The sequence below is a fragment of the Ruditapes philippinarum genome, unplaced genomic scaffold (genome assembly GCF_026571515.1).
Source record: "Ruditapes philippinarum isolate M1 unplaced genomic scaffold, ASM2657151v2 ctg464_1_1_1_1, whole genome shotgun sequence".
NCBI lineage: Eukaryota > Metazoa > Mollusca > Bivalvia > Venerida > Veneridae > Ruditapes > Ruditapes philippinarum.
In genome coordinates this window covers 185804-206744 of record NW_026867304.1, presented here as the reverse complement: position 1 = coordinate 206744, position 20941 = coordinate 185804, and the positions used below count along the sequence as shown (strand labels likewise).

At 30.8% G+C, this 20941-nt stretch overlaps 2 protein-coding genes across 2 annotated transcripts in view; one reads left to right on the top strand and one right to left on the bottom strand.

Annotated features, from left to right (window-relative positions):
* Positions 1 to 2093: 2093 nt before the first annotated feature.
* Positions 2094 to 9947, bottom strand: LOC132735625 (uncharacterized). The gene is made up of 6 exons (XM_060722600.1): positions 9662 to 9947; positions 8719 to 8863; positions 7640 to 7773; positions 5794 to 5923; positions 3696 to 3827; positions 2094 to 2804 (listed from the first exon to the last, which is right to left on the bottom strand). The coding sequence occupies exons 1-6, from the start codon at positions 9693 to 9695 to the stop codon at positions 2681 to 2683; spliced, it is 699 nt and encodes a 232-aa protein (XP_060578583.1). The 5' UTR covers positions 9696 to 9947; the 3' UTR covers positions 2094 to 2680.
* A 2139-nt stretch (positions 9948 to 12086) lies between these two features.
* Positions 12087 to 20941, top strand: part of LOC132735627 (disintegrin and metalloproteinase domain-containing protein 10-like) — a 58699-nt gene continuing 49844 nt past the window's right edge. Inside the window, exon 1 of the mRNA XM_060722602.1 lies at positions 12087 to 12316. Within this exon, the coding sequence (XP_060578585.1) occupies positions 12250 to 12316 (67 nt within the window). The 5' untranslated portion in view covers positions 12087 to 12249. The remainder of the gene's footprint in view (positions 12317 to 20941) is intronic.

The window sequence follows — 20941 nt, the reverse complement described above, 5'->3', positions numbered from 1 at the left end:
CCTTACATATGATTTCCTAAATAAGTCTTTCAAAACTAAGTGCCGCTCATGGCAGGCCCCTTATTCATGCTCTTGCAGTCTAAAATTGTTTTCCCTGGAATGTTTCTAATGTTTGCATAGACTTAAAACTGTCTTAAAAATCTTCTCCAAAACTAAATTTCCAAGAGCCGAAAAATTATCATGAAAAATCACTCTGTGATACTCTATAAAAATTATGAATTATTGACATAGCACCAAATCTTCTTGTGTGATATAGTTCCTATGAGTACCTAGATATTGGGCATGTTTCCTTGGAAGCGAACCTTCAAAAATTGTTCATAAATCATAACAGTATGTGGTGAAAAAGTTTTATACTCCTAGCATGATCTTATCTTACTTCTGTACTTAAAAGTATGGCAATTTTCCATCCTGCAGTGGATCTTAGGTGAATGGTCAAGGAATGTTTAATGGGGAACATGAAATTTGAATAATCTTTGACACACAGTTAGTTTATATTTCAAATCATCAGCAAATATATGTGGGTCAAGCGATACTATTGATACACATATTTCACTACACATCTATAGATCATATGATGTATCAGTCGCTTTAATTTATCTGTGTATCTTTTGAAAATACCATGTCTAGATATGTTATTCTAGAAACAGTGTTAATTCCATTATACCTAATTACCATGACATGAAAGTAGGTATAACTTTGAATCGTAACGTTACTGTAACAAGCCTTCAGTAAGACTACGATATCTAATGCAAAATTCATTTTTCTCATTGTGTTGGCTTTAAAGCGATTTTTATCTTTTCGTAAAGAAATTGTGAAGGAATTAATTGTATTCGTAAATAAGACAATATTTAACGCATGCTTTGTTAATGTATATTCAGTCTACTATCGTTACAATTAACTGATAATATCAAGAATATTGAAACAAGTTATATCTTGCAAACAAATTTTACAACCGACTGTATACACATGAATGTATGTGCATTTTAGCACGCCCTCTAGACCTGAATGAAGACAAAAATTCCTTTAAAAAACAAAAGTTTTTAACAGTGAATATTTTCCTAAGAATTCATAGAAAGTTTAACAAACATCAAAGAAATAAAATTAAATTACAAATTTCGTTGTTCTTGTTTTTCAATTATCAGATAAATTTACTCCACAAACTTTGACAAAAAATAAAACCCATAGATTTTATGTTTACAATAAACGCATAGTGTTAATTAAATACCAAATACACTATTTAATATACTAAGTAACTTTTGAGTTTTGTACAAAGACCTATTAGAAACCATGTTAGAAAAATATGCAAATATTGGCACTTTTTCTTTAATATTTTAAAGATACTTTTTGGATAACTAACTTAAAAAGCTTGACTTACATATAATTTGATTATCTTTGATATGGTTAAACACTTTTTTATCGAAATATGCATAATTTGTGATCCAAATTATATGACAAAAGAGATATATCAGTTTTGCATAAAATCGGCGGCCATATTGGACGCCATCTTGAATTCTGAAGAGGTATGAACGCTGATTTTGTTCAAGATTTGAATTTTTGTAAAGGAGAAACTTTATACATGCTTTAGTGTAGGTTTCAGGCCTGTACAAAAATTTCACTGAATGAGCTATTATATACGTCAAATTTATAAGGCGGCCATCTTGAAAATGGCGGTCATCTTAGATAAGCAGAGATATTTTTGGACCCACTTCACTTTTGGAATCTCTATAATCTAAAGATGATTTCCTGAAAGTTTCATGCTTGTATCACAATTTGCACTATTTTGACAGGAGAGACCTTATTTCCCGCTCCGCTAATAGTGGATAAACGTTGAGAAATGAATGGCTGAAGTGTATTTCTTTAACATTTTGTCCGACTGTAAAATTCGTTTATTTTCCAACGGTTTAATCTTTGTGTAGCAATGTTACTCATTCACAATGAAAAGTCAAGTATAAGATATATTTAAGTTTGGGATTGTGCATTGCACTTTCATCTAAATGCGAGGAAAACTTCAAGAGAATAAATCAGGAGATAAAAAAACACATTTTCAAACACACTAAATTTTATATAACTTTTTATTTAATTTGATTCTTTTATATATGCAGAAAATAGTTTTACAAATTATGAACAAAATTGTCATATATGATGTCATTTTATGTAAGAGCTTATTGTTCAGGTAAGCAAGTCAGTGTGCTCGACTTTTATCAGTGCTTGATAGTAAAATAAGAGCCTGGATAATGTAGAATTTTCTAAGAGCATAATGGGGCATATTTTTGTCAAAATCTACGTTAAAGTTATGGGACTTTGACAGTGAACTTCTATTATGCTCTCAAATAAGTGAGTGAAGTTTGAACCCGTTTTCCCTTTTGTTAGTTTAGGAGATACCAACTTCAAAAAACTTAAACAGAGTGTGGCGCCTGGGTGAGTACAAAAGTGTTTCATATTTTTCAGATAGTAGAGCTAAAAATACGATAGTAGGAAATGATGTTTTTACATTACATTAAATGCCAGACTTATCCAACATATTAAAACCTTTGTAATGGGCAAAATTAATTATTCGCTTAAAGAAACGCGCATATTTCAAGAAACAAAATCACAGTATATTTTGAAATATTTGTACATTCGCCACGCTTGTTGTTAATGTAAAACACAATGTCCGTTCTTTATATATTTGTAATAACTGTTACATTATGAACATTTCAGAATATAAAATTATTGTCAGATACAACAGTATAAAGTATATATTAGGAAATAGTCGTCCACTGCCAGAACATCTGTCGTTTGTTGTTTGTCTATAGGATGTGTACCTAAATAATAGAAATAAATTAAATGAGTTAGCTTTATAAATATATTCCACAGTTTCGTGTACTTTCAATGAGTGTTTAGGTAAATGATATATTTTAATTTCCGAAAGTGTGAAAATATTTTAAAGATATACTAGTATGTGTGACTTTTTTCTGCCTTTTCTTATCTATGAACATACTTCACTTCATTACTTGATCTGGCCTTGGTGTTTTCTCTGAGCTCTGTCTTAAATTTAAGGATTTTCATTGGTCACTGAAAATTTTCTGTGGCATTCTAACCCATCAAGAGTTTTACGGTGGCACAGAGGTGACATATGTATGTTTTTACTCTTCTCGTGCGCACGAGATACTATGTCGTGGCCACGAGTTACTTAGTCGTGGCCACGAGTTACTTAGTCGAGGCCACGACATAACTACGTGTTGCGCACAAGATACTATGTCGTGGCAACGAGTTACTATGTCGTGGAAACGAGATAATTAAGTCGTGGACACGAGATAATTAACAAATTAGATTCTGAACTGATGAGAAAATTTCTTTAAAGTCTTGGACACTGGTCATTGCAATACATTTATTCAATTTTAATAGATGAACATTGGTGAAACGGGAGTCAAAATGTATGGCTTATTCCATAGTGTTTTCAACAAAATTTACCAAAATGATATCAAGACGTTGTTGCAATCTGATTAAAATCAACTCTAAATAATGCTCCGCTACATAAAAGAAATAAGTAGATCTGAACAATAGTCTGAATGGACGCAGGTGTCAAACCCGAGCACTGAGATCGAACGCCATAATGATTTATTGCTTCAATTAACTAAACATCATACCGGAGATTGTTTCATTGATACTCGTTCAGTTGACATTAAATAGCAATACCTATATCATAAACTTACCATGTACCCGGCTGACTGTTGTCACACTTATGAGAAACAGTGTTTAAAAAGTTTTGCCAATGTGTGAGAGACGTCCCTGAACACACACCAGTTATTAAACTGCCTAATGTCGCTTTAAGGGTCAACCATTCCCTGTAAAATATATTTAAATGAGAATATTTTAAACATATGAGTCAATATATTTCAATAAAATCACGCTTAAGAAAAATGTACTAAGATGTAACGAAAAGTAAAAAAGTTTCAAGATTCAAGTAATGTTTTACATCGTATGTGCGATTAATGACTGATTTTTCAGTATTTACAACTACATGTATATTTCTATTGCGTTACTAACATTCGAACACAATTCCAAAATTTTCATGAAAATTAGCATGAATCAACAGCTTTAAGCAGCATACCTCAAGATTAATGCTATACGTAAATTTCATGAAAAAAAAATGAAAAGGTATCTTATAGTAAAAGTACTGTGAAGTTACCAAAGAGAGTAATTTACACATTGCAAACGGCAGTTATATACAATCCATGTAAATTACCAAAAATGGGTCAAAGTTACACAAGTAACCCTTATTGTGTTAGTCAGGATGTAGAAATATGGAGGAAAAAATACTGCAAAAAAGTCATTAATCGCACGTAACATGTGAATTATCACTTCAATCTTTTTATTCTCCTGAAAACCTTAGTACATTTTTCTGAAAAATAGCCTGCTCATCTAGATGCATGCAGCTTAAATGTATACAGTCAGGACTCATTACAACGACACTGTTGGTTCCCAAAGGATATGTCAGTATATCGAATTTGTCAGTATATTGAATTTCATCTTTCATTATGATTGTAATGATACGCTTATTCACTGGTATCTGAACATAATGTATTTAGATCTATAATAAACATCCATAATGAAAAAGATTTTTGTGTTTATGTTTCACTTTATTATACACATTACATATCATACACATAATACAACAATGTTATTAAAATAATAACAACTAAAATAGTTAAAGATTGATATGAAAATTATAAATTTTATAAAATAAAAAGCACATACAATGATAGGACTTTTAAAAGTGTACGTATAGCTGGAAGTTCTGTCATTATTTAAATTAAAAAGTCACAAGCTGGCAAGTGTAACAAAATTCAGCTGACAACAACACGTTGGTATTGTAATAAGGTGTAACAATCAACTGACCACCTTAACACCTTAACATTATTAACATATTTATTTACATATATACATACGCGTATAGCACTGTGATATATTACGCAATACAATAATTTTATTGCATTAAACATATTACAATGCTTATGCATTAAACATATTACAATGCTTATAGCACATACAACTATATAAATCACGTCTAAAAAGAGAAAGAAGCATTCAAAATCGTTCAACAATTACAATTTTGTGTCAGATATTGTTTTTTCATCAATTACTATACATGAAGTAATTGAAGGTAAGGCAGTTATAAGATTTGTTGCTTTTTTTTAGAAAAAGAGATGTGTATTCTTATATCGGACAAATTTGATACAATATGGCTTACTGAAATTATCAGGCTGTATTCCCGGATGACATCAAACTGTTTTAAGTTCAAAGGCACATTATGCCTACCAAATGAATATTTTTGTTCTGTTGTATAAACATGTAATTTATTATGTTGCAACAATAGATTTAGAACATGACATGAAAAATTCTTAACATCTGATCAAAATAACGTTGAATGTGTGTAGTAAGATAGGATTACCGCATTGTTGCAAAAAGTAAACGTAAAGTAAAAGTAAAGTGGCATTTTGCTCCCATACAAAATACTAAAATACCATAAGTGTATTAATTTCCGAAATGCAAAAGAAGCAAAGGACGGAAAGGGATAATTGCCAATGAGTTACTTTTTACAACTATTATAGGACAACGAAAATAAGAAGCTTTAGAAAAGTAAAAATAATCAGCGTTTTGGGGGCTTAATTTGCGTCGAATACAGTGGTTGTCCTAAATTCGATTTATTTAAGATAATGACATCACAATGGGATGCGTGACAAAAACGTTCTTCAATAGAAAACACGGAAACTATGGCAAGAGGACAAGTTAGTTACCATGACAACTTACGAGCAGATCACTGTTGTATTCTCAGTGCTGGTCGCATAGGAATTTTCAAGTGAAGTCTGGAACGTTCTTATTGCGGTCCAGACGTCCTGGTCCGAAACCGTACTACCACAAGTTAAAGCGTCCGTGACCTCTGTAAAATATTCATATACGTACAAAATTATTACAATAATTAATAGACAGATAAGTTTATTTTTCTTGGCCATAAACAAATATTATTTCATCGAAAAAAAGTTCTAATACAAAGATCAAAAATAGCTAACGTAGCAAATACAACTATCAAAATAGCTCGCAGTTTAGACGTTCGTAGCTAATACAATTATTAAAATAGATCGCAGATTAAACGTTCGTAGCTAATACAACGATCAAAAATAGCTCGTAGATCTATAAAACAACTGTAATTGGTTAGTACATGTACTTGTAAACGCGACGAAGCCTAGTTGCCACCTCCAACATTTACTAGTACCCTTCAGCCAGATATCCCTGCATGCACCGGCAGTTGGTGTAAGATTGTTGTAGCATTTTATCATTCCCTGCGGTCTGGAGACCGCAGGGTATTGGTACGCGTTTAACTTTTGAGGCATGGAGGAGCACGTGACCTGTTTTCGGTACATGGAGGAGCATGTGATCTGTAAACCGTACATGATTGGTTAATAGACCTTTTCGAAAACCTAGCTAAATACCGTTTGCCGGAATTAGTCCGAATTACACCTAATTAAGAACAAAACACTATTACGGGATATTTCTAATTTTCTATAACTATTTTACCGTTTAAGGTAGAAAAACTTGAATGTTGTGTTTGAAAATTATCAATGTTTCTAAATATCTATCAAATTTTACAAACAATAAATTGTTAATTTATACTGAAAATCTACAAAATTAAAATATTCGTAGTGGAATCTGCAATAATAAATAGAAATATTTCTGCGTAAACTTGTGTGTTTACTTAATTTATTTTTTGCTCGGAATTATTCATAAAATGGTAGGCCTATTTAATCATTTTCTTAAAAAGAAATAATTGTTGTATGTTCGACCTTCTCCGGTCTTCAACGGTCACCAGTTTCCAAAGACCTTCTTCTATATTTATCGTTTATTCAATTGTCAACCTTTTCCCCCCAAATAATGTTGAAAATAGTTAAATGAAATATCTTTATATCATTAAAATGTTCACCGCAGGAAACCATTTTACTTGTATAATGCTTTACTTGTATATGTTAGTTATAAACAATTTTTAAAGGTTATATGGCTCTATATAAGCGGTTGTTTGTATATACGTGTATAACCCGAGCCGCTATGTATAAGGTCATATAACTTGTCAAAAATCTTTAAACGAATTTATATAACTATAATAATAAAGCAAAAATTACTTCATTTGAGCTGGGACAAAAACATTTAGCATATTTTTATTCCAGATTTGAGATAAAAAGGAAAAAAATGACAACAGTCGTGTATATAGGTTATATAAGCGTCACGGTTATCCAATGAAAAGCGACGTTACAAACGTGCAGTATTATAAACTTAGAATATTATAGTAAATTATGGATTTAACTCAATACAGGATTGGAGCAGTACCTCTAGACGCTTGCAGAGATCATGATCACAAAATAGACAAATATAGTTTTTTTCGCCGAATTTTACATTTTTCCTTCATTATCGTACTTGATTCGGTGTGAAAAGATGAATTAGACCTGTTAAAGTTCATTCCGTTGGGTAAAAAGACAAGATTTTAGCATTTTATCATTCAAGCGCCTTGTCCGGTATATACCGGAATACGGTATTTAGTGTGGTGCTCCAATCCTTTTTTAAGTCACAGCCGTAAATTATTGTAAATAAAATAATAAGAATTTACCAGACTCGATCTGGTCACACAGTCCTAGATACGCGGCCGTCAGTGCGTCACCGTTACCAATGTGAATAGTGTGATCATGTGACATACATGGTTCCGCTACAAGTTCCATACAGTACGTTAGGCACGTAGTGTTACTGAAAATATTTGAGAAATAAAAATATTGACGTACATGTAAATATAAAAATAGAGAAAAACTGAATCCTGAGAGAACGCCCAAAACGAGAAACCTGAAAATGTTGCAGGCTTGGTTTGATTGAGCCTTCTCCTGGATGGCACGGGAAATTGCAAGTTACCGCCCACGCCCCCTAGCACCAGTTTAATCAGAATTCAACATTTAAGATTGAAAACGGTGCAATTTTAAATTTATAAACATCCGCTTACAAGTAAAAAAGAAAAGACATAACATTTAATCAACGATTGCTGTTTCTTTGTTGTTGTTGTTGCTTTTTGTTGTTGTTTTGCTGTTGTTGTTGTTTTTTTGTTTTGTTGTCTTTTTGTTTTTGCTTCAAAGCTAATTAGAACATATTTGTTTTAGCACAACTGTGATGGAGGCTTGAGTCACTCTCGAGTTCACTTCTTCTTTTGGACTAACTATGGTACTATATAAGGCCAGCAGAGCTCGAATCATGATCCTTAAATAGTATAAAATACAAGAAGGTGCTTTCTGGCGCTGTACAACCTACCCGCACATACCGAAACTTAACAAAATTATAAAGCATATTTTCCAATGTAAAACGCATAGCAGATGTTTGGCGTGTTGATTGGTCACTTCCATCCCCTCCCCCGCCCCTTACCCACTCTACAACCTTCAACCACTCCAAAACCGTGTAAACTGCAGTATTTTTCATTTGAAATACGTTTTAACATTTGATATATGCTGTAATTCAATTTCCGCCATTTCCCACAAAAAAGGAAAGAAAACCAACAACAACAACCAAAACGATTATTATATTATGCAGTATATACATGTATCTTTTTGTAATTATTATTATTTTTCTTATTATTTTTATTATTATTTTTATTATTATTATTATTATTCTTCTTATTATTATTATTGCAGTAAAATAACGCACACTTACAAACAAAGATTCCTGTAGTCGGTAGCGTTGACAATTGGGAACATGTAGTACGATAACATTCGATTGTACCTTAAACATCGGTCAAGGTCATCTTTCACAGACTCTGGTGTACATGCACTCTTTGCGCATGTGCAAAAACAAAGAACTGAAAATAAATTCAAATGATATATGAACATATATAATTATTAAACGCAGCGTCATGGACCCAATATATGAAATACAAAATATTCTTGAGGAGTTCCACAGAGGTCAAAAGCATAAAAAGATAAAATTAGAAAATTTTATATTGATCAAAGTATCCACTTTTAATGGGAAATTCTGCAAAAAAGTCATAAGGAAAAATACTCAGAATTAAATTGAATATCGATTTTTGTGGGATTATTAGCCTGACTTAAGCAAAAATCGTGGCAACGTTTTTTCTATATTTTGTGGTCGATTCAAATCATTATTCCTGGGGAGGAAAACATCGTGAGGGCACAGTTACTTGAAATTCTATCAATATTAATGATAATATCCAAAATATACCCCTACACAGTATAAAAAAACTGTATAGGGGTATATTTTTGATATTATCATAAATATTGATAGAATTTCAAGTTCCTGTAGTGAGAGAATGAGCTGAAAATCGCTGGTGTACAGATATAGTTTCCAAAATGATACTTATTGGCCAACAACCTGAATCATCTTTTCTATCTGTTGCACTTTTGGCAATTAGTACAGATTTAGTATCTTGTATGGCGTCAAAATACTATACTTTGTTTAAATTCTGCTACTTTTATAACAAATATATTCACATTTATTACAACTTTCTTCAGGTTCTTACATACTTAAAACCATTATTTTAACGTTTTATGTTTGCTGTTAAAAAAATGTATTTATTTATGAGGCAGTATGTGCCTTTAATAAAAAAGAAGAATCAGAAACGGTTTAATATATCGCATACCTGTATATACCTTGTACAATAGAGTGTTTGACATTGGTATTTTGATTCCTTGCTTTTGTTGTTGTTTTGTTGTTGTTGTTGTTGTTTATTTGAACATGAAATGCTCCACGTGCTAGTTAATTATTTTATCAACATAAACACCATTTCTTCAGGAAGTATCTTTATTCACTTTTACAAAAAAATATTTGAATTCCTTGTATTCATTTCTTAACAAACTCCAAAATTTTCACTAAATATTACACGATTAACTCATTTATTTTACCAGCTTATTGATTATTCTCGTTAATTTATCCTATTTTTAAGCAATGCTAATGTTTATCATAGGCACGTGATTTATTTTGAGACAAAATGAATGGCGTCGTCGGAGCGAAGAATTTATCTTTTGTTGTCTGTCAGTTATTCTTTTGTTTAAGAACGTGTATTTATAGTCTTAATGAATAGAATAGTCGAATTTTAGCTAAATTGTTCGAAGGAAAGTAAGGTAAGGTAAAGTAAGGTAAGGAAAGGTAAGGTAATGTAAGGTAAGGTAAGTTTAGGCAAGGCAAGGCAAGGTAATGTAAGGGAAGGTAAGGCAAAGCAAAGTGAAGTTAAGAAAAAAAAGTAAAAGTAATGTAAAAGTAAGTGCAAAGTAAAGTAAAGTAAGTAAGTAAATTGTTATTAATTTGTGACATGTACATATGCAATCATATATATTTATGTACATTTATAGCACCCAACCCAATGGGCCTATATGTCACCAATTTAATGATTTCATGATGCATCACATAAAAACATAGAATGAAGTATCCATGGTACATGTATAAACAAATATAAAGTGAGATGCGAAAACAATATTAAACAAAGGGTATACAAACGTTTAAAACGCTAGAGTTTGACAAAGATATAACTTTGGTAGCATAATGACAACAATAATGTTATTCTATTTAAACACACTTTAAATAATTTTAATAGTGTTTGAGATCATTTTATTCATACAGTCGGACAAACGTTCGTCAACACATGCACAGCGAATCGTTGCATGTGATCAAATATACCCGCTATTTTGGCACCAAAACAAATCCACTGCATTAAACAGTCAGATTAAAAATAAACACGTGCCACACGTCTCCTTTCTGTTCTCCGGGAATCTTTTTACATATCCTCAATCTTCTGTGTTTTTTAACTATAATTGTTGATATTTTCTGTTTCAGATAGATCTATAATTTTCATCAACATTTTTTCCCCTTTCGATTGAGCGATTGATATGCTTTTACCAATAAATTGTTACCCTTTTTTTTTCAGACCTTCCAGAAAAGTCCTGTCGTGTGTAACAATTTAGTGGTAAAATTCCCAATGAATTCTCCGGTCATAAATCAGTGCAAGAATGTAAAATTCTTTAAAAGACTTTATCGTCAGCGTTCCATGGAAGCACGGATGGACGTTACTCCCTCTTGTTAATCTTTTCTCTTAAAGTTTGTACAATTTGTTATTTCAGTGCAATGCTATGTTGTTGTAATGCTCGAATCATAGGGCTAAGAGTGCCTGGATATCTGAATGTTTGAGTTAACCAAACATTCGAATTTCATCAGGTACTCTTCAATGGTGGGTCAATGAAGTCATTGTAAGCTGGTAAAGGCAAGTTACCCTGTCGTATCACCTACAAACAGTGATTTTAAAATATATTTGGTTGTTCTTAAGCAGTGTTGTGAAAAAGGCGAGGCCTATGATAAACGTACTGTTTTATTCACCAAAGCTTTTCATGTTCCTTTAAGCAAGTTTCAAGTTTTTATAGATACCAGAGACTTTTATTGTCAATTAAATTCCGTGTTTATACCTTGAGGCCAAACTGAGCATGTGAGAAACCAACAATATTTAAGAATATTATCAAAACATACACGTAATATAACAGACTATACTATAAGTTTAATTGTAAAATATGTAAAACATCTTAAGTCTTTGTAATTCTACTCAAGGAATGGCTATGTACAATGTAATGTTTATCTTTAATGTTGAAATGTATGTAATTAATTGTGCACATGCAGATGAGACTATAAAAAAAATAATAATAAATAGTAAAGTGTCTGTGACGTAAAGTGGCAATGATGTGAACATACAACTTACAATGAAAATGAAAATAAAATATAAAAAGAAAAATCATAATAATGATTATACAAAGTTTGAAAGCGTATTTGTTACTTTAATTATAAACTTTTTTCTGAAGAAATCTAAATGTCGAATGATTATATAAGAAAAAGCTTTGTTTTATTGAACAGATTTTATAATATATATCCGATAAAATTATAACAAATGTGCCATCCCAAGTTTATTATTATTATTTTTTTTATTCAAGCCTTTTGAACCGAGAACGAAAGTAAAGGTACTTATTGAACGGTATGGAACGGTGATTTTGTACGGCATGGTACGGTCAATGGACGGAAGACAAGTCGCGCATGCGTCATACCGAAACAGGAAGTATTTTTGAGTCAGAAAATAGACGATATTTAATTGGAGAAAATATCAATTTATTTTAAAATAGTGACTTCAATTGTAAATATTTAGGTAGGCTGGTATAACGAAACGATTTTGCGTTATATTTGTGAACAATCAAAATGGAAATATGGTTGAAAGTATACTTTATAACAACTTTATTGGCTGTGTTTACATCTAAATGGACAGGTAAACATATTTCTATTGAAAATTCGTGACTATTTTAAATGACACACCCTTTCAAACAAGGTCTTAGTCAAGTAATTGAAATTTTGTTTTGTGATGATCATTCAATAGGCATGGATATTTGTGTACAGATTTACAAAACATTTGTAAAGAACCTATGAATGAAATGCAGCATGAACAATAAATTATTATTAACATTGCATTTAAGTTGCATTTAATGTTAACTTCAATGTTTATAAATATCTCACAATAAATAGCTACTCGTAATTATTTCCTTGATATTGTAAAATCTAACACATTTAATTATCAGATAAGGAAAGTTAGTTGTTCATGCACGTGAAAATCGAAACATTCGGTCATGTAATTTTACAATGAAAAGAAAACAGACGCCATAATATCTACAATTCTTTTGTCATTGTCAACATTGCTTGATTAAACTAATTAATAAATATATAGCAGGTACATAGCATTTATAATTTGGTTTCAGTCTTTCAATCACTTTTATAACATATAGCATCGATCATTATCTAATAACAATAATAATTAAATATATTATCAGCACTAACAAAGTTTGCACTCTTACCCTATGCTACGACCGGATGTAAACAATACGTTCGCACAGGGTTAAATCCCACCCATTTTATTTGATTAAATTCTAGAACAACCACTACTTTCGGTTTCAATTTTGCTGACAAGGAACAGTTTGAATCAACGTAAGTGTTAATTTTAATTGCAATTTCGAAAACTTTGCACTACACGGCGTACTTTTCATTACATATCCGGTATTATCACAGTCATAATAGTTTTTATTCCAGTCAGTCAAAATGACGGTACATATTTACATGTAAAGAAACAGATTTAACTTCTTAGACAATTTAAATAAGGAATGGACACACGGTAAACTCTGTTGCAACGTAAAGTATATTCATAAACCTGTTTGAGAAAAATTGTCTCCGTGTTCAAATAAATTTCAAAAACGGGAAAAAAAGCAGTCTTTTACCGATACCCTGTAACAGAATCTTATTATTCTGATGAATTAAATTGACTTAATAACGCTCAAATACAATTATTGATTGATCGATTTTCACTATATTTATTTTGTAATACCTATCATTCAGTATGCAATCAAACAAAACCAAGTTTTCCTACATTCAAGGAAACTGTAAGTTAGGACGAGCTTTCAAAACGAACAGGTAGCAATTTCCAACACGTTTACCGAAACTCCAACATGGCGGCTCAACGTGGCTCATTTGCATAATTTATTCATAAACGCAGGAGCATAGAACTTTGTTAGTGATCAGGAGATTATAGCAAACCGTTTTTTTTAAAATCTTTTGAAGTTTTCTCTGATATTACTTACATAAAGCTATGAACATTTAATTAGTTAAACCTTGAAAAAAATACGTAGGCCCATAGTTTAATTAAGATCAAAAAATAATGTTTTCTAAGGAATAATTGTAACTAACTTTCTTAATCAAGAAGTTTTAGTGGTTTGTTTTTATAAATTAAGGATTAACTTGCCTTTATTGTTTGTTACACCTTTAAAAACCTAAACGTACATATATCTAAATTGTTCAAGAGATCAAAAGATAATTAATTATTTAAAGAATTAAAGGGTCATAATTGTAATTAAATTTATTGTTGTTAATTAATTTAATTAATTGTCTGTACTAAATAGTAGGGCCGAAACGTCTCGCGGAAAAGGGCTGAAACGTCCAGGGGCCGATTTTTACACTGGGGCCGATTTGGTATGGGGCCGAAACGTCCTGTTGCAACAAAATTTAGCCACTTAATTGCATGTATTATTTTACATTTTACAAAGAGTTGATCCACACACTTCACACATCAAGACACTCCCCCCCCCCCTCCCCAAAAAAAAAATGAAAAATTAATAAAAAGTAAATGAATAATAATAAATCAATAAGACTATTCACCCCGGTGGCACGAAATACCCAAATATAGCAACATTTATTTTTGTTCGTATTAAAATATATCTATTACTATTATAATGATAAATGAATAACTGTTTATTAAATATAATATGACTTAGTCTGCTACTATAATTTTCATTCATTCTGTTGAAATGGACAGTTACAATGTTGTAAGAAAATAAAGTTGTGACATTTGCTTATCTACTATATAGGTTCTTTATGAATGTACTTGCAATTTTAAATCAAGATATGATATTTAACATTTTTATCATATACATATCATATACAAGTGTCCATGTTATTTAAAAGAAATAGCTTTGATGGTGTACATATAGACTGTATTTTGGTTCAAAATACAATGAAAGGGAAATGTATTTTTGGGTATGGTTGATTATATCTTAGTGAAAGTGTATATTGTATTCATGATTAAAACAGCACTTTTTTAGTATAAAACATTTATTTTTAGTATAATTGGGCAATATTTGGGTATATTTAGGCAATATTTGGGTGTATTTGGGTATTTTGTGCTGCCCATTCACCCCTCAAATTTGTGAAGACACTTCATCCCTCAACACTTAAAATGAAAATAGACAAATCCGAAGAACAAGGAAGTCAAGTAATAAAAAATGATCATTTATTTAGTTTACATTTTTTGTTTTCAAAATGGCATTAATTAGATATTTTATGCACTGCTTACTTTAGTCAATGGGAACCATATTAGTACAAGATAAATGTTTCCGTTCACATTCATTTATGTCAAACACAAATTCAAAAATAGGGGATGAAGTGTCTCAATCAGATTTCATAAATTACAAGGTGTAAAAAGAGGGATGAAGTGTGAGTGTGACTGTTTACAAAAAATGGCTTTAGGTGATGTGTCTGCAGAGGTGTAAATCTACATGTATATACTAGGCATAATATATTTATATCTATCTATATACTATAAGAAATTAAAACATATTTTATAATAATTTATGATTATTTAAAATAAAAGTCATACCTTCTCAGTTATATATGAAATTTAATGTTGTTGTTTAATAAGACGGTCAGTTAATTAAATTTAAAAGAAATCAATGTGTCAAAATGATTTAGACTTCAACATTTGTGTCTACTTAAAGACTGTACATATTTTTTTACTGCAGTTGTGGGAACAGGTCACTGTCATTATTAAGTTATAAGTGTTTTTCTTTTATTTTACAATTTACTTAAACTACATGTAAAATGTTAAGATTATTTCTCCTTTTCAATGGATTTTGTGTTACTGGGTAGCAGTCTATTTGTTTAATTTTGGCATTGAAATCATAACTCAAATGGACCAACAAGAGCATTGTGATGTCATTATATTTATAAATATTGTACAATTGATTGTATTATTGTATTATTTGTGAACAAAACTTTATGATTTTACATAGAAATGAAGTAATCCTCACTGATAATATTTATTAGATATGTTTGATTTATTTGTAAATATTGATAAATCTCCCATTGTCAGATAAAAAAAGAGATAAACCCCTTTCTTCACCTTACAGTATATGTGTATAGTAATAATTTTAAATTGTGTGCATGTTTTAAAGCTAAACAGCTAAACTTGTACATGTATATGCCCATTAAACTGGGAAATTGTTAAAGAATTCAAACTAAATAAAAGATAAAAATAATATTTAGAAATATTATAAAGAATCTCACCAGTCCATGTGATACTGAACTGAAATTTGAGCTGCATAAATTTGAAATTTGAAATTTATTAGCCTTTGCTAACACTAACAGTACAATAGAGTCTGGTCAGACTGAATTAATTGGCCTTTGCCAATAGCATAGAGTCTGGTCAGACTGAATCAATTGGCCTAAAAGTTGCCAATAGTATAGAGTCTGGTCAGACTGAATTAATTGGCCTAAATTGCCAATAGTATAGAGTCTGGTCAGACTGCACAGAAGTGAAATTTATTAGCCTTTGACAACATTATTACTGTTGGCAAAGGCTAATAAATTCACTTCTGTGCAACCTGACTATATATAGAGCCTGGTCAGCTTGCATGGAAGTGACATTGATAAGTCTTTGCAAATAGTATATATAGAGCCTGGTGACTGCATGGAAGTGAAATTGATAAGTCTTTGCCAGCAGTATAGACTAGAGCCTTGTTGAAACTATTATATTCACTCATATAATTGCTTTAGGACATATTTTCAGAAAAACTATAAAAGTTTTTGTTGGTAATGTGATACAATATTATAATGATAAAATCTGGAAGGTAAGTGTTCAAAATCAGTGTATGATCATTGATCATATAATGGTGTAATGGTCTAATAGATACAGATATGCTTGAGGTGTTGTGTGTGTGTTTTTTTTTACCATTATAAAAATGCGATATTTGAGCAATTTTATTACATAATCATTACCCGAAATAAATTCATGTATTTAACATCTCAGTTTATAATGAAGACTATTTATTTATTCACAAAGTCATTTATACTAATATTACTAATATCAAACCCTACTGGCAAGGCTCGCCATATATTAAAGCCCCAGTGGCTGGCAAAGTCAAAATTTAACACTGTAAATTTACAACTGAACATAATCATGATTTAATAAATGATGATTCATATGTTAAACAACAAAGATTCACCACTGTTTTTATGTGCTTTTATGTAATTTGAGTTCATTAAAGGGACTCCACTCAGAGGGTTTTTGACATAATGGGACTGAAAATATTTTTTCCAGATAAATATACCATTTGATGTAGGTTTAGATGCAAAATTTCAGATCATTCGCGCACTTCGTTTTTTCAAATTGTAAAAGAAATGACCCAAAATAAAAAGAGTTTAAACACTTTTCTCTCAAATCGGGCTTAGAGAAAAGCATAAAATATGATTTTCAATTTATTTCAAAGTATATTTCCTAACTGTCTTTGCATATATTTCTGTTTAAAGTGTCCCGGCTCATTCATGTAAGAAATTCAAATGTTATGTTTTTAGGCTTTTTAACCTCACAGGGGAGTCCCTTTAAGATATGTTCTCTTCTGAGTAAATTTGAAGATCATTCAAGAGTATCAACATCTATAAATTTATCTTACATTTGTTAACATCCCTATTCAAAACATCGAACTTTGTTCATGATACATATAAAATACTATAATGACACATTTTCTATGGGTAAAAAAAGTTTTGGTTGGGCAGATACGCAAATAACACCAATACAAGAAACATGTTTTGAATGCTGATTTATTTACCCATAAAGATTTATATTATATATAAAAGGATTCTGTTAATCATGACATTAAAACATCATGCAAATAAATCTAATGGATGTTGGGTGGATGGGCAATTTCCCACAACTACGTTAAAGTAAAAAAAATTAAATAATGATTTTCGTTTCAATGATAATATATTTAATATTCGTTTTCAATGATTCATGTAATATATTACACTGAAATTGAATATAAATTTTATTTTGTAGATTTTACACAAGTTATACAAATTTTAATGTAAGAGAAATTACGTATTAGATCTACATACATAGATATCACATATAAATCTGACAATTTACCTTGCTGGTAACAACTAAATATATTACCAACAAGATCAGTGCGGACCATTTGGTGGTTTATACAGAATTTATTTTAGTTTAATTGTGTAGGAAGCTATAAGCTTATAGGCACACTTTCGAAACGTTCCTTGAACCAACCAGTACTGAGCAATGAGTGTAAAGTTTCTTGCTCATGGAAACATCGACTTGCCCCTTGACAGTGTTTGAACCCATGCGGCTTGCGATCATTAGATTACTAGTCCGGCGTGTTAACCACTCCGCCATGGAGCGACATTTGATCATGGTCTGCACTGTTTGTTTTTCAGTCATTGTATTATTTACATAATTATATAATATATATATTTATTTTAATTTTCCCAAAAAAACAAAAAAAATAATGATGAAAGGATTTTGTCTAGATAATGAAATTAAGATAGACAAGTTTACGGTTGAAATCTGTGTCAACTTTTGAAACTTTTGTACATCAATGGACATTATCTGGAATTCAGTAATTTATTAGTGGGATTTGTATAGGTACTAACTTTTACCTTGTTTTAGCATCACGGTGCACTACCTGTCACTATAGATTAGTCATTCCCCAGTCAACCTGTTTTGCTCATTTTCGAAGCTGTTAATGTCTTAAAGTTTAAAGTTTGTTTGTGCCTATGTTATTAACTTGAAAAAAAAACAACAAAATATTCTTAATTCTTGAGTAAGTCTATTGTTTAACAGTAACAAATTCTGCAGAGTTATTACCCCTGAATATGGTCAAAGATTTACAGTAGGTCATCTTTATACAATATTAACTTTTGATGTAATGTCTAAAATTATATTTTTGTTTATTATAAAGGTGAAAAGTGGACAATTTATACATTAGACCTCAAACAATGGCCTATTATCTAAGGATTCACCGTTATATCCAATAATTGTTAATGTCAATGTTAACAAAAGTTTATTGTTATATAAATTTAGAAGTTATTTATTTGTTTATCATATCCTGTAAAAAGTTGTTGTTGATGATACAACAAGTGTGTGTTTATTATTCCACTTACGTATATACAATAAATTACCTTTGAATGGCACACTTAACACTTTATAATATTTATTTTGAGACTTACATGTATATATTTTACTCACACATATGAAATGTTTACATATGGATGAATTTTTATTCAGTTCATATACTTAGATACTGAATATTAATCTGAGCAAATGTTTACTATTATAAACAATTCTGCTATATAAAATTTTTTCAGAACACATTTTTTTGCTACAGAAATAATACATGTTTTATGATAATTCTGAACAAATTTGTATTACGATACAAAGCGTTGTTATAAAAAGTCAAAACTTTATGAATATTTCTGGACAAAAAGATTGCTCCATAAATGCAGTCTACAGTACATGTATATTGTTTGTTTTTTTTGCCATTTAAAAAACAACCACAAAATTTTCATTAAAATTTTACTGTAAGCATCCTTTACTTAAACATTTAAAAACATTTAGAATTTATTGGAATATGGTCAGACCTGGGAGGCAGTGATTGGTAGTGTGATGAATGTAACAATGAAGCTGTTACAATTTTACTATAAAGTTTCATTACAGTTGACTGACAGTAAACTAATAGCTATACAAACATACAATGTACAAATGTACTAAAAGGTCAAAATAAGGTCAAACAAGGTTTTGTCACTGTTTAGACATTCATTCTATGTAAACATGTTAACCCCCATACTGTATTATTCTCAGCTTTTATAATATGAGCTGCGTCATGACAAAACTAATTTAATGGGTTTACGACCAGCATGGATCCTGATTAGACTGCGCGGATGCACATGCTGGTCTGGATCCATGCTGGTTGCAAACTCACTATGTTGGTTTTGTCATGACGCGGCTCATATGTACACATTGTAAATTATAGTGCAGTACTCACAGTTTAATATATTTTTTGCATTTAATTATATTAACACTTTGTCACATTAGTGCAATAACTGGTTAACTGATTAAATTTAGAAGAACTTACCCGTTACTGCACTAAGGTGAGGACTTACTGTTGCTGAGGAGGAACTTACATGTAAGTAAAGAATCACCAATGTTCTGTATTAATTTAGCTAGCTGGATAGCTTTCTCACATGGAACATTATCTGAGACCCCTGGTAGGATTGACAAACCCTACAGAGGTGTGGGGCAAGTGGTGAATATTTTACCTAAAGAGAATACAAACCAAACTTAGAGTGCTTCGCTATTTACAACATTACAACTGAAAGGGACTCCAATGAGGTTTTTTGATATGATGGGACTGAAATATTATTTCAAGATTAATGAACCATTTGATGTAGGTTTAGAACACTAATCTTTGTGCAAAATTTCAAATCATATGCGCATTTCGTTTTTCCAGAATAATTATTCAAATTGTAAAAAGTTACCCAAAATGAAAAACGTTTAAACGCTTTTCACTCAAATTGGGCTTAAGAAAAGCATAAAAATACGATTTTCAATTTATTTCAAAGTATATTTCCTAAGTTAAACTATCTTTGCATATATTTCTGTTTAAAGTGCCCTAGCTCATTTATGTAAGAAATTCAAATGTTATGCTTTTAGGTTTTTAAACCTCAGTGGAGTCCCTTTAAATGATCAATTTCTTATTGTTACAATAGAGGCTGTATATAATTGTATACAGGTATCTGGAGAAGGTTTTTACAATGAGTGTTAATGTAATAAATGCAAGATGACTTTATGAAAGCAGCAACATTCCTGCTGTTTTATAAACACTTACAATAATTCTCCGATTGGGATAGTGTAACATTATCTTCTATGAAAACTTACACAGGGTGTCCGTTTGACCCTTGAAATGACACTTTGACCCTTCAAATTTCCAAAATGCCTGATTTGACCCTCATGATTTTAACTGGAGCCATGGTCAGAGTTTTGTTAAATTCATGGGGATGTTGCCTTGTAGTCAGTAAAACTTAGTCAAAATGACCCTCAAGATTTCATGGCTAGTGAACACCCTGCTTACAGTGCACAAAACAATATCACTTAATACTCTGCATCAAAGAGCAGCAAAATTAGGTGCTTTATAAAGTATTCATAAGATCCTTTAATTTGATTTACACTGTAAAATATTTAGCACAGCACAATAGAAAATAGTAGAACGAAAAATTTAGATTTTTC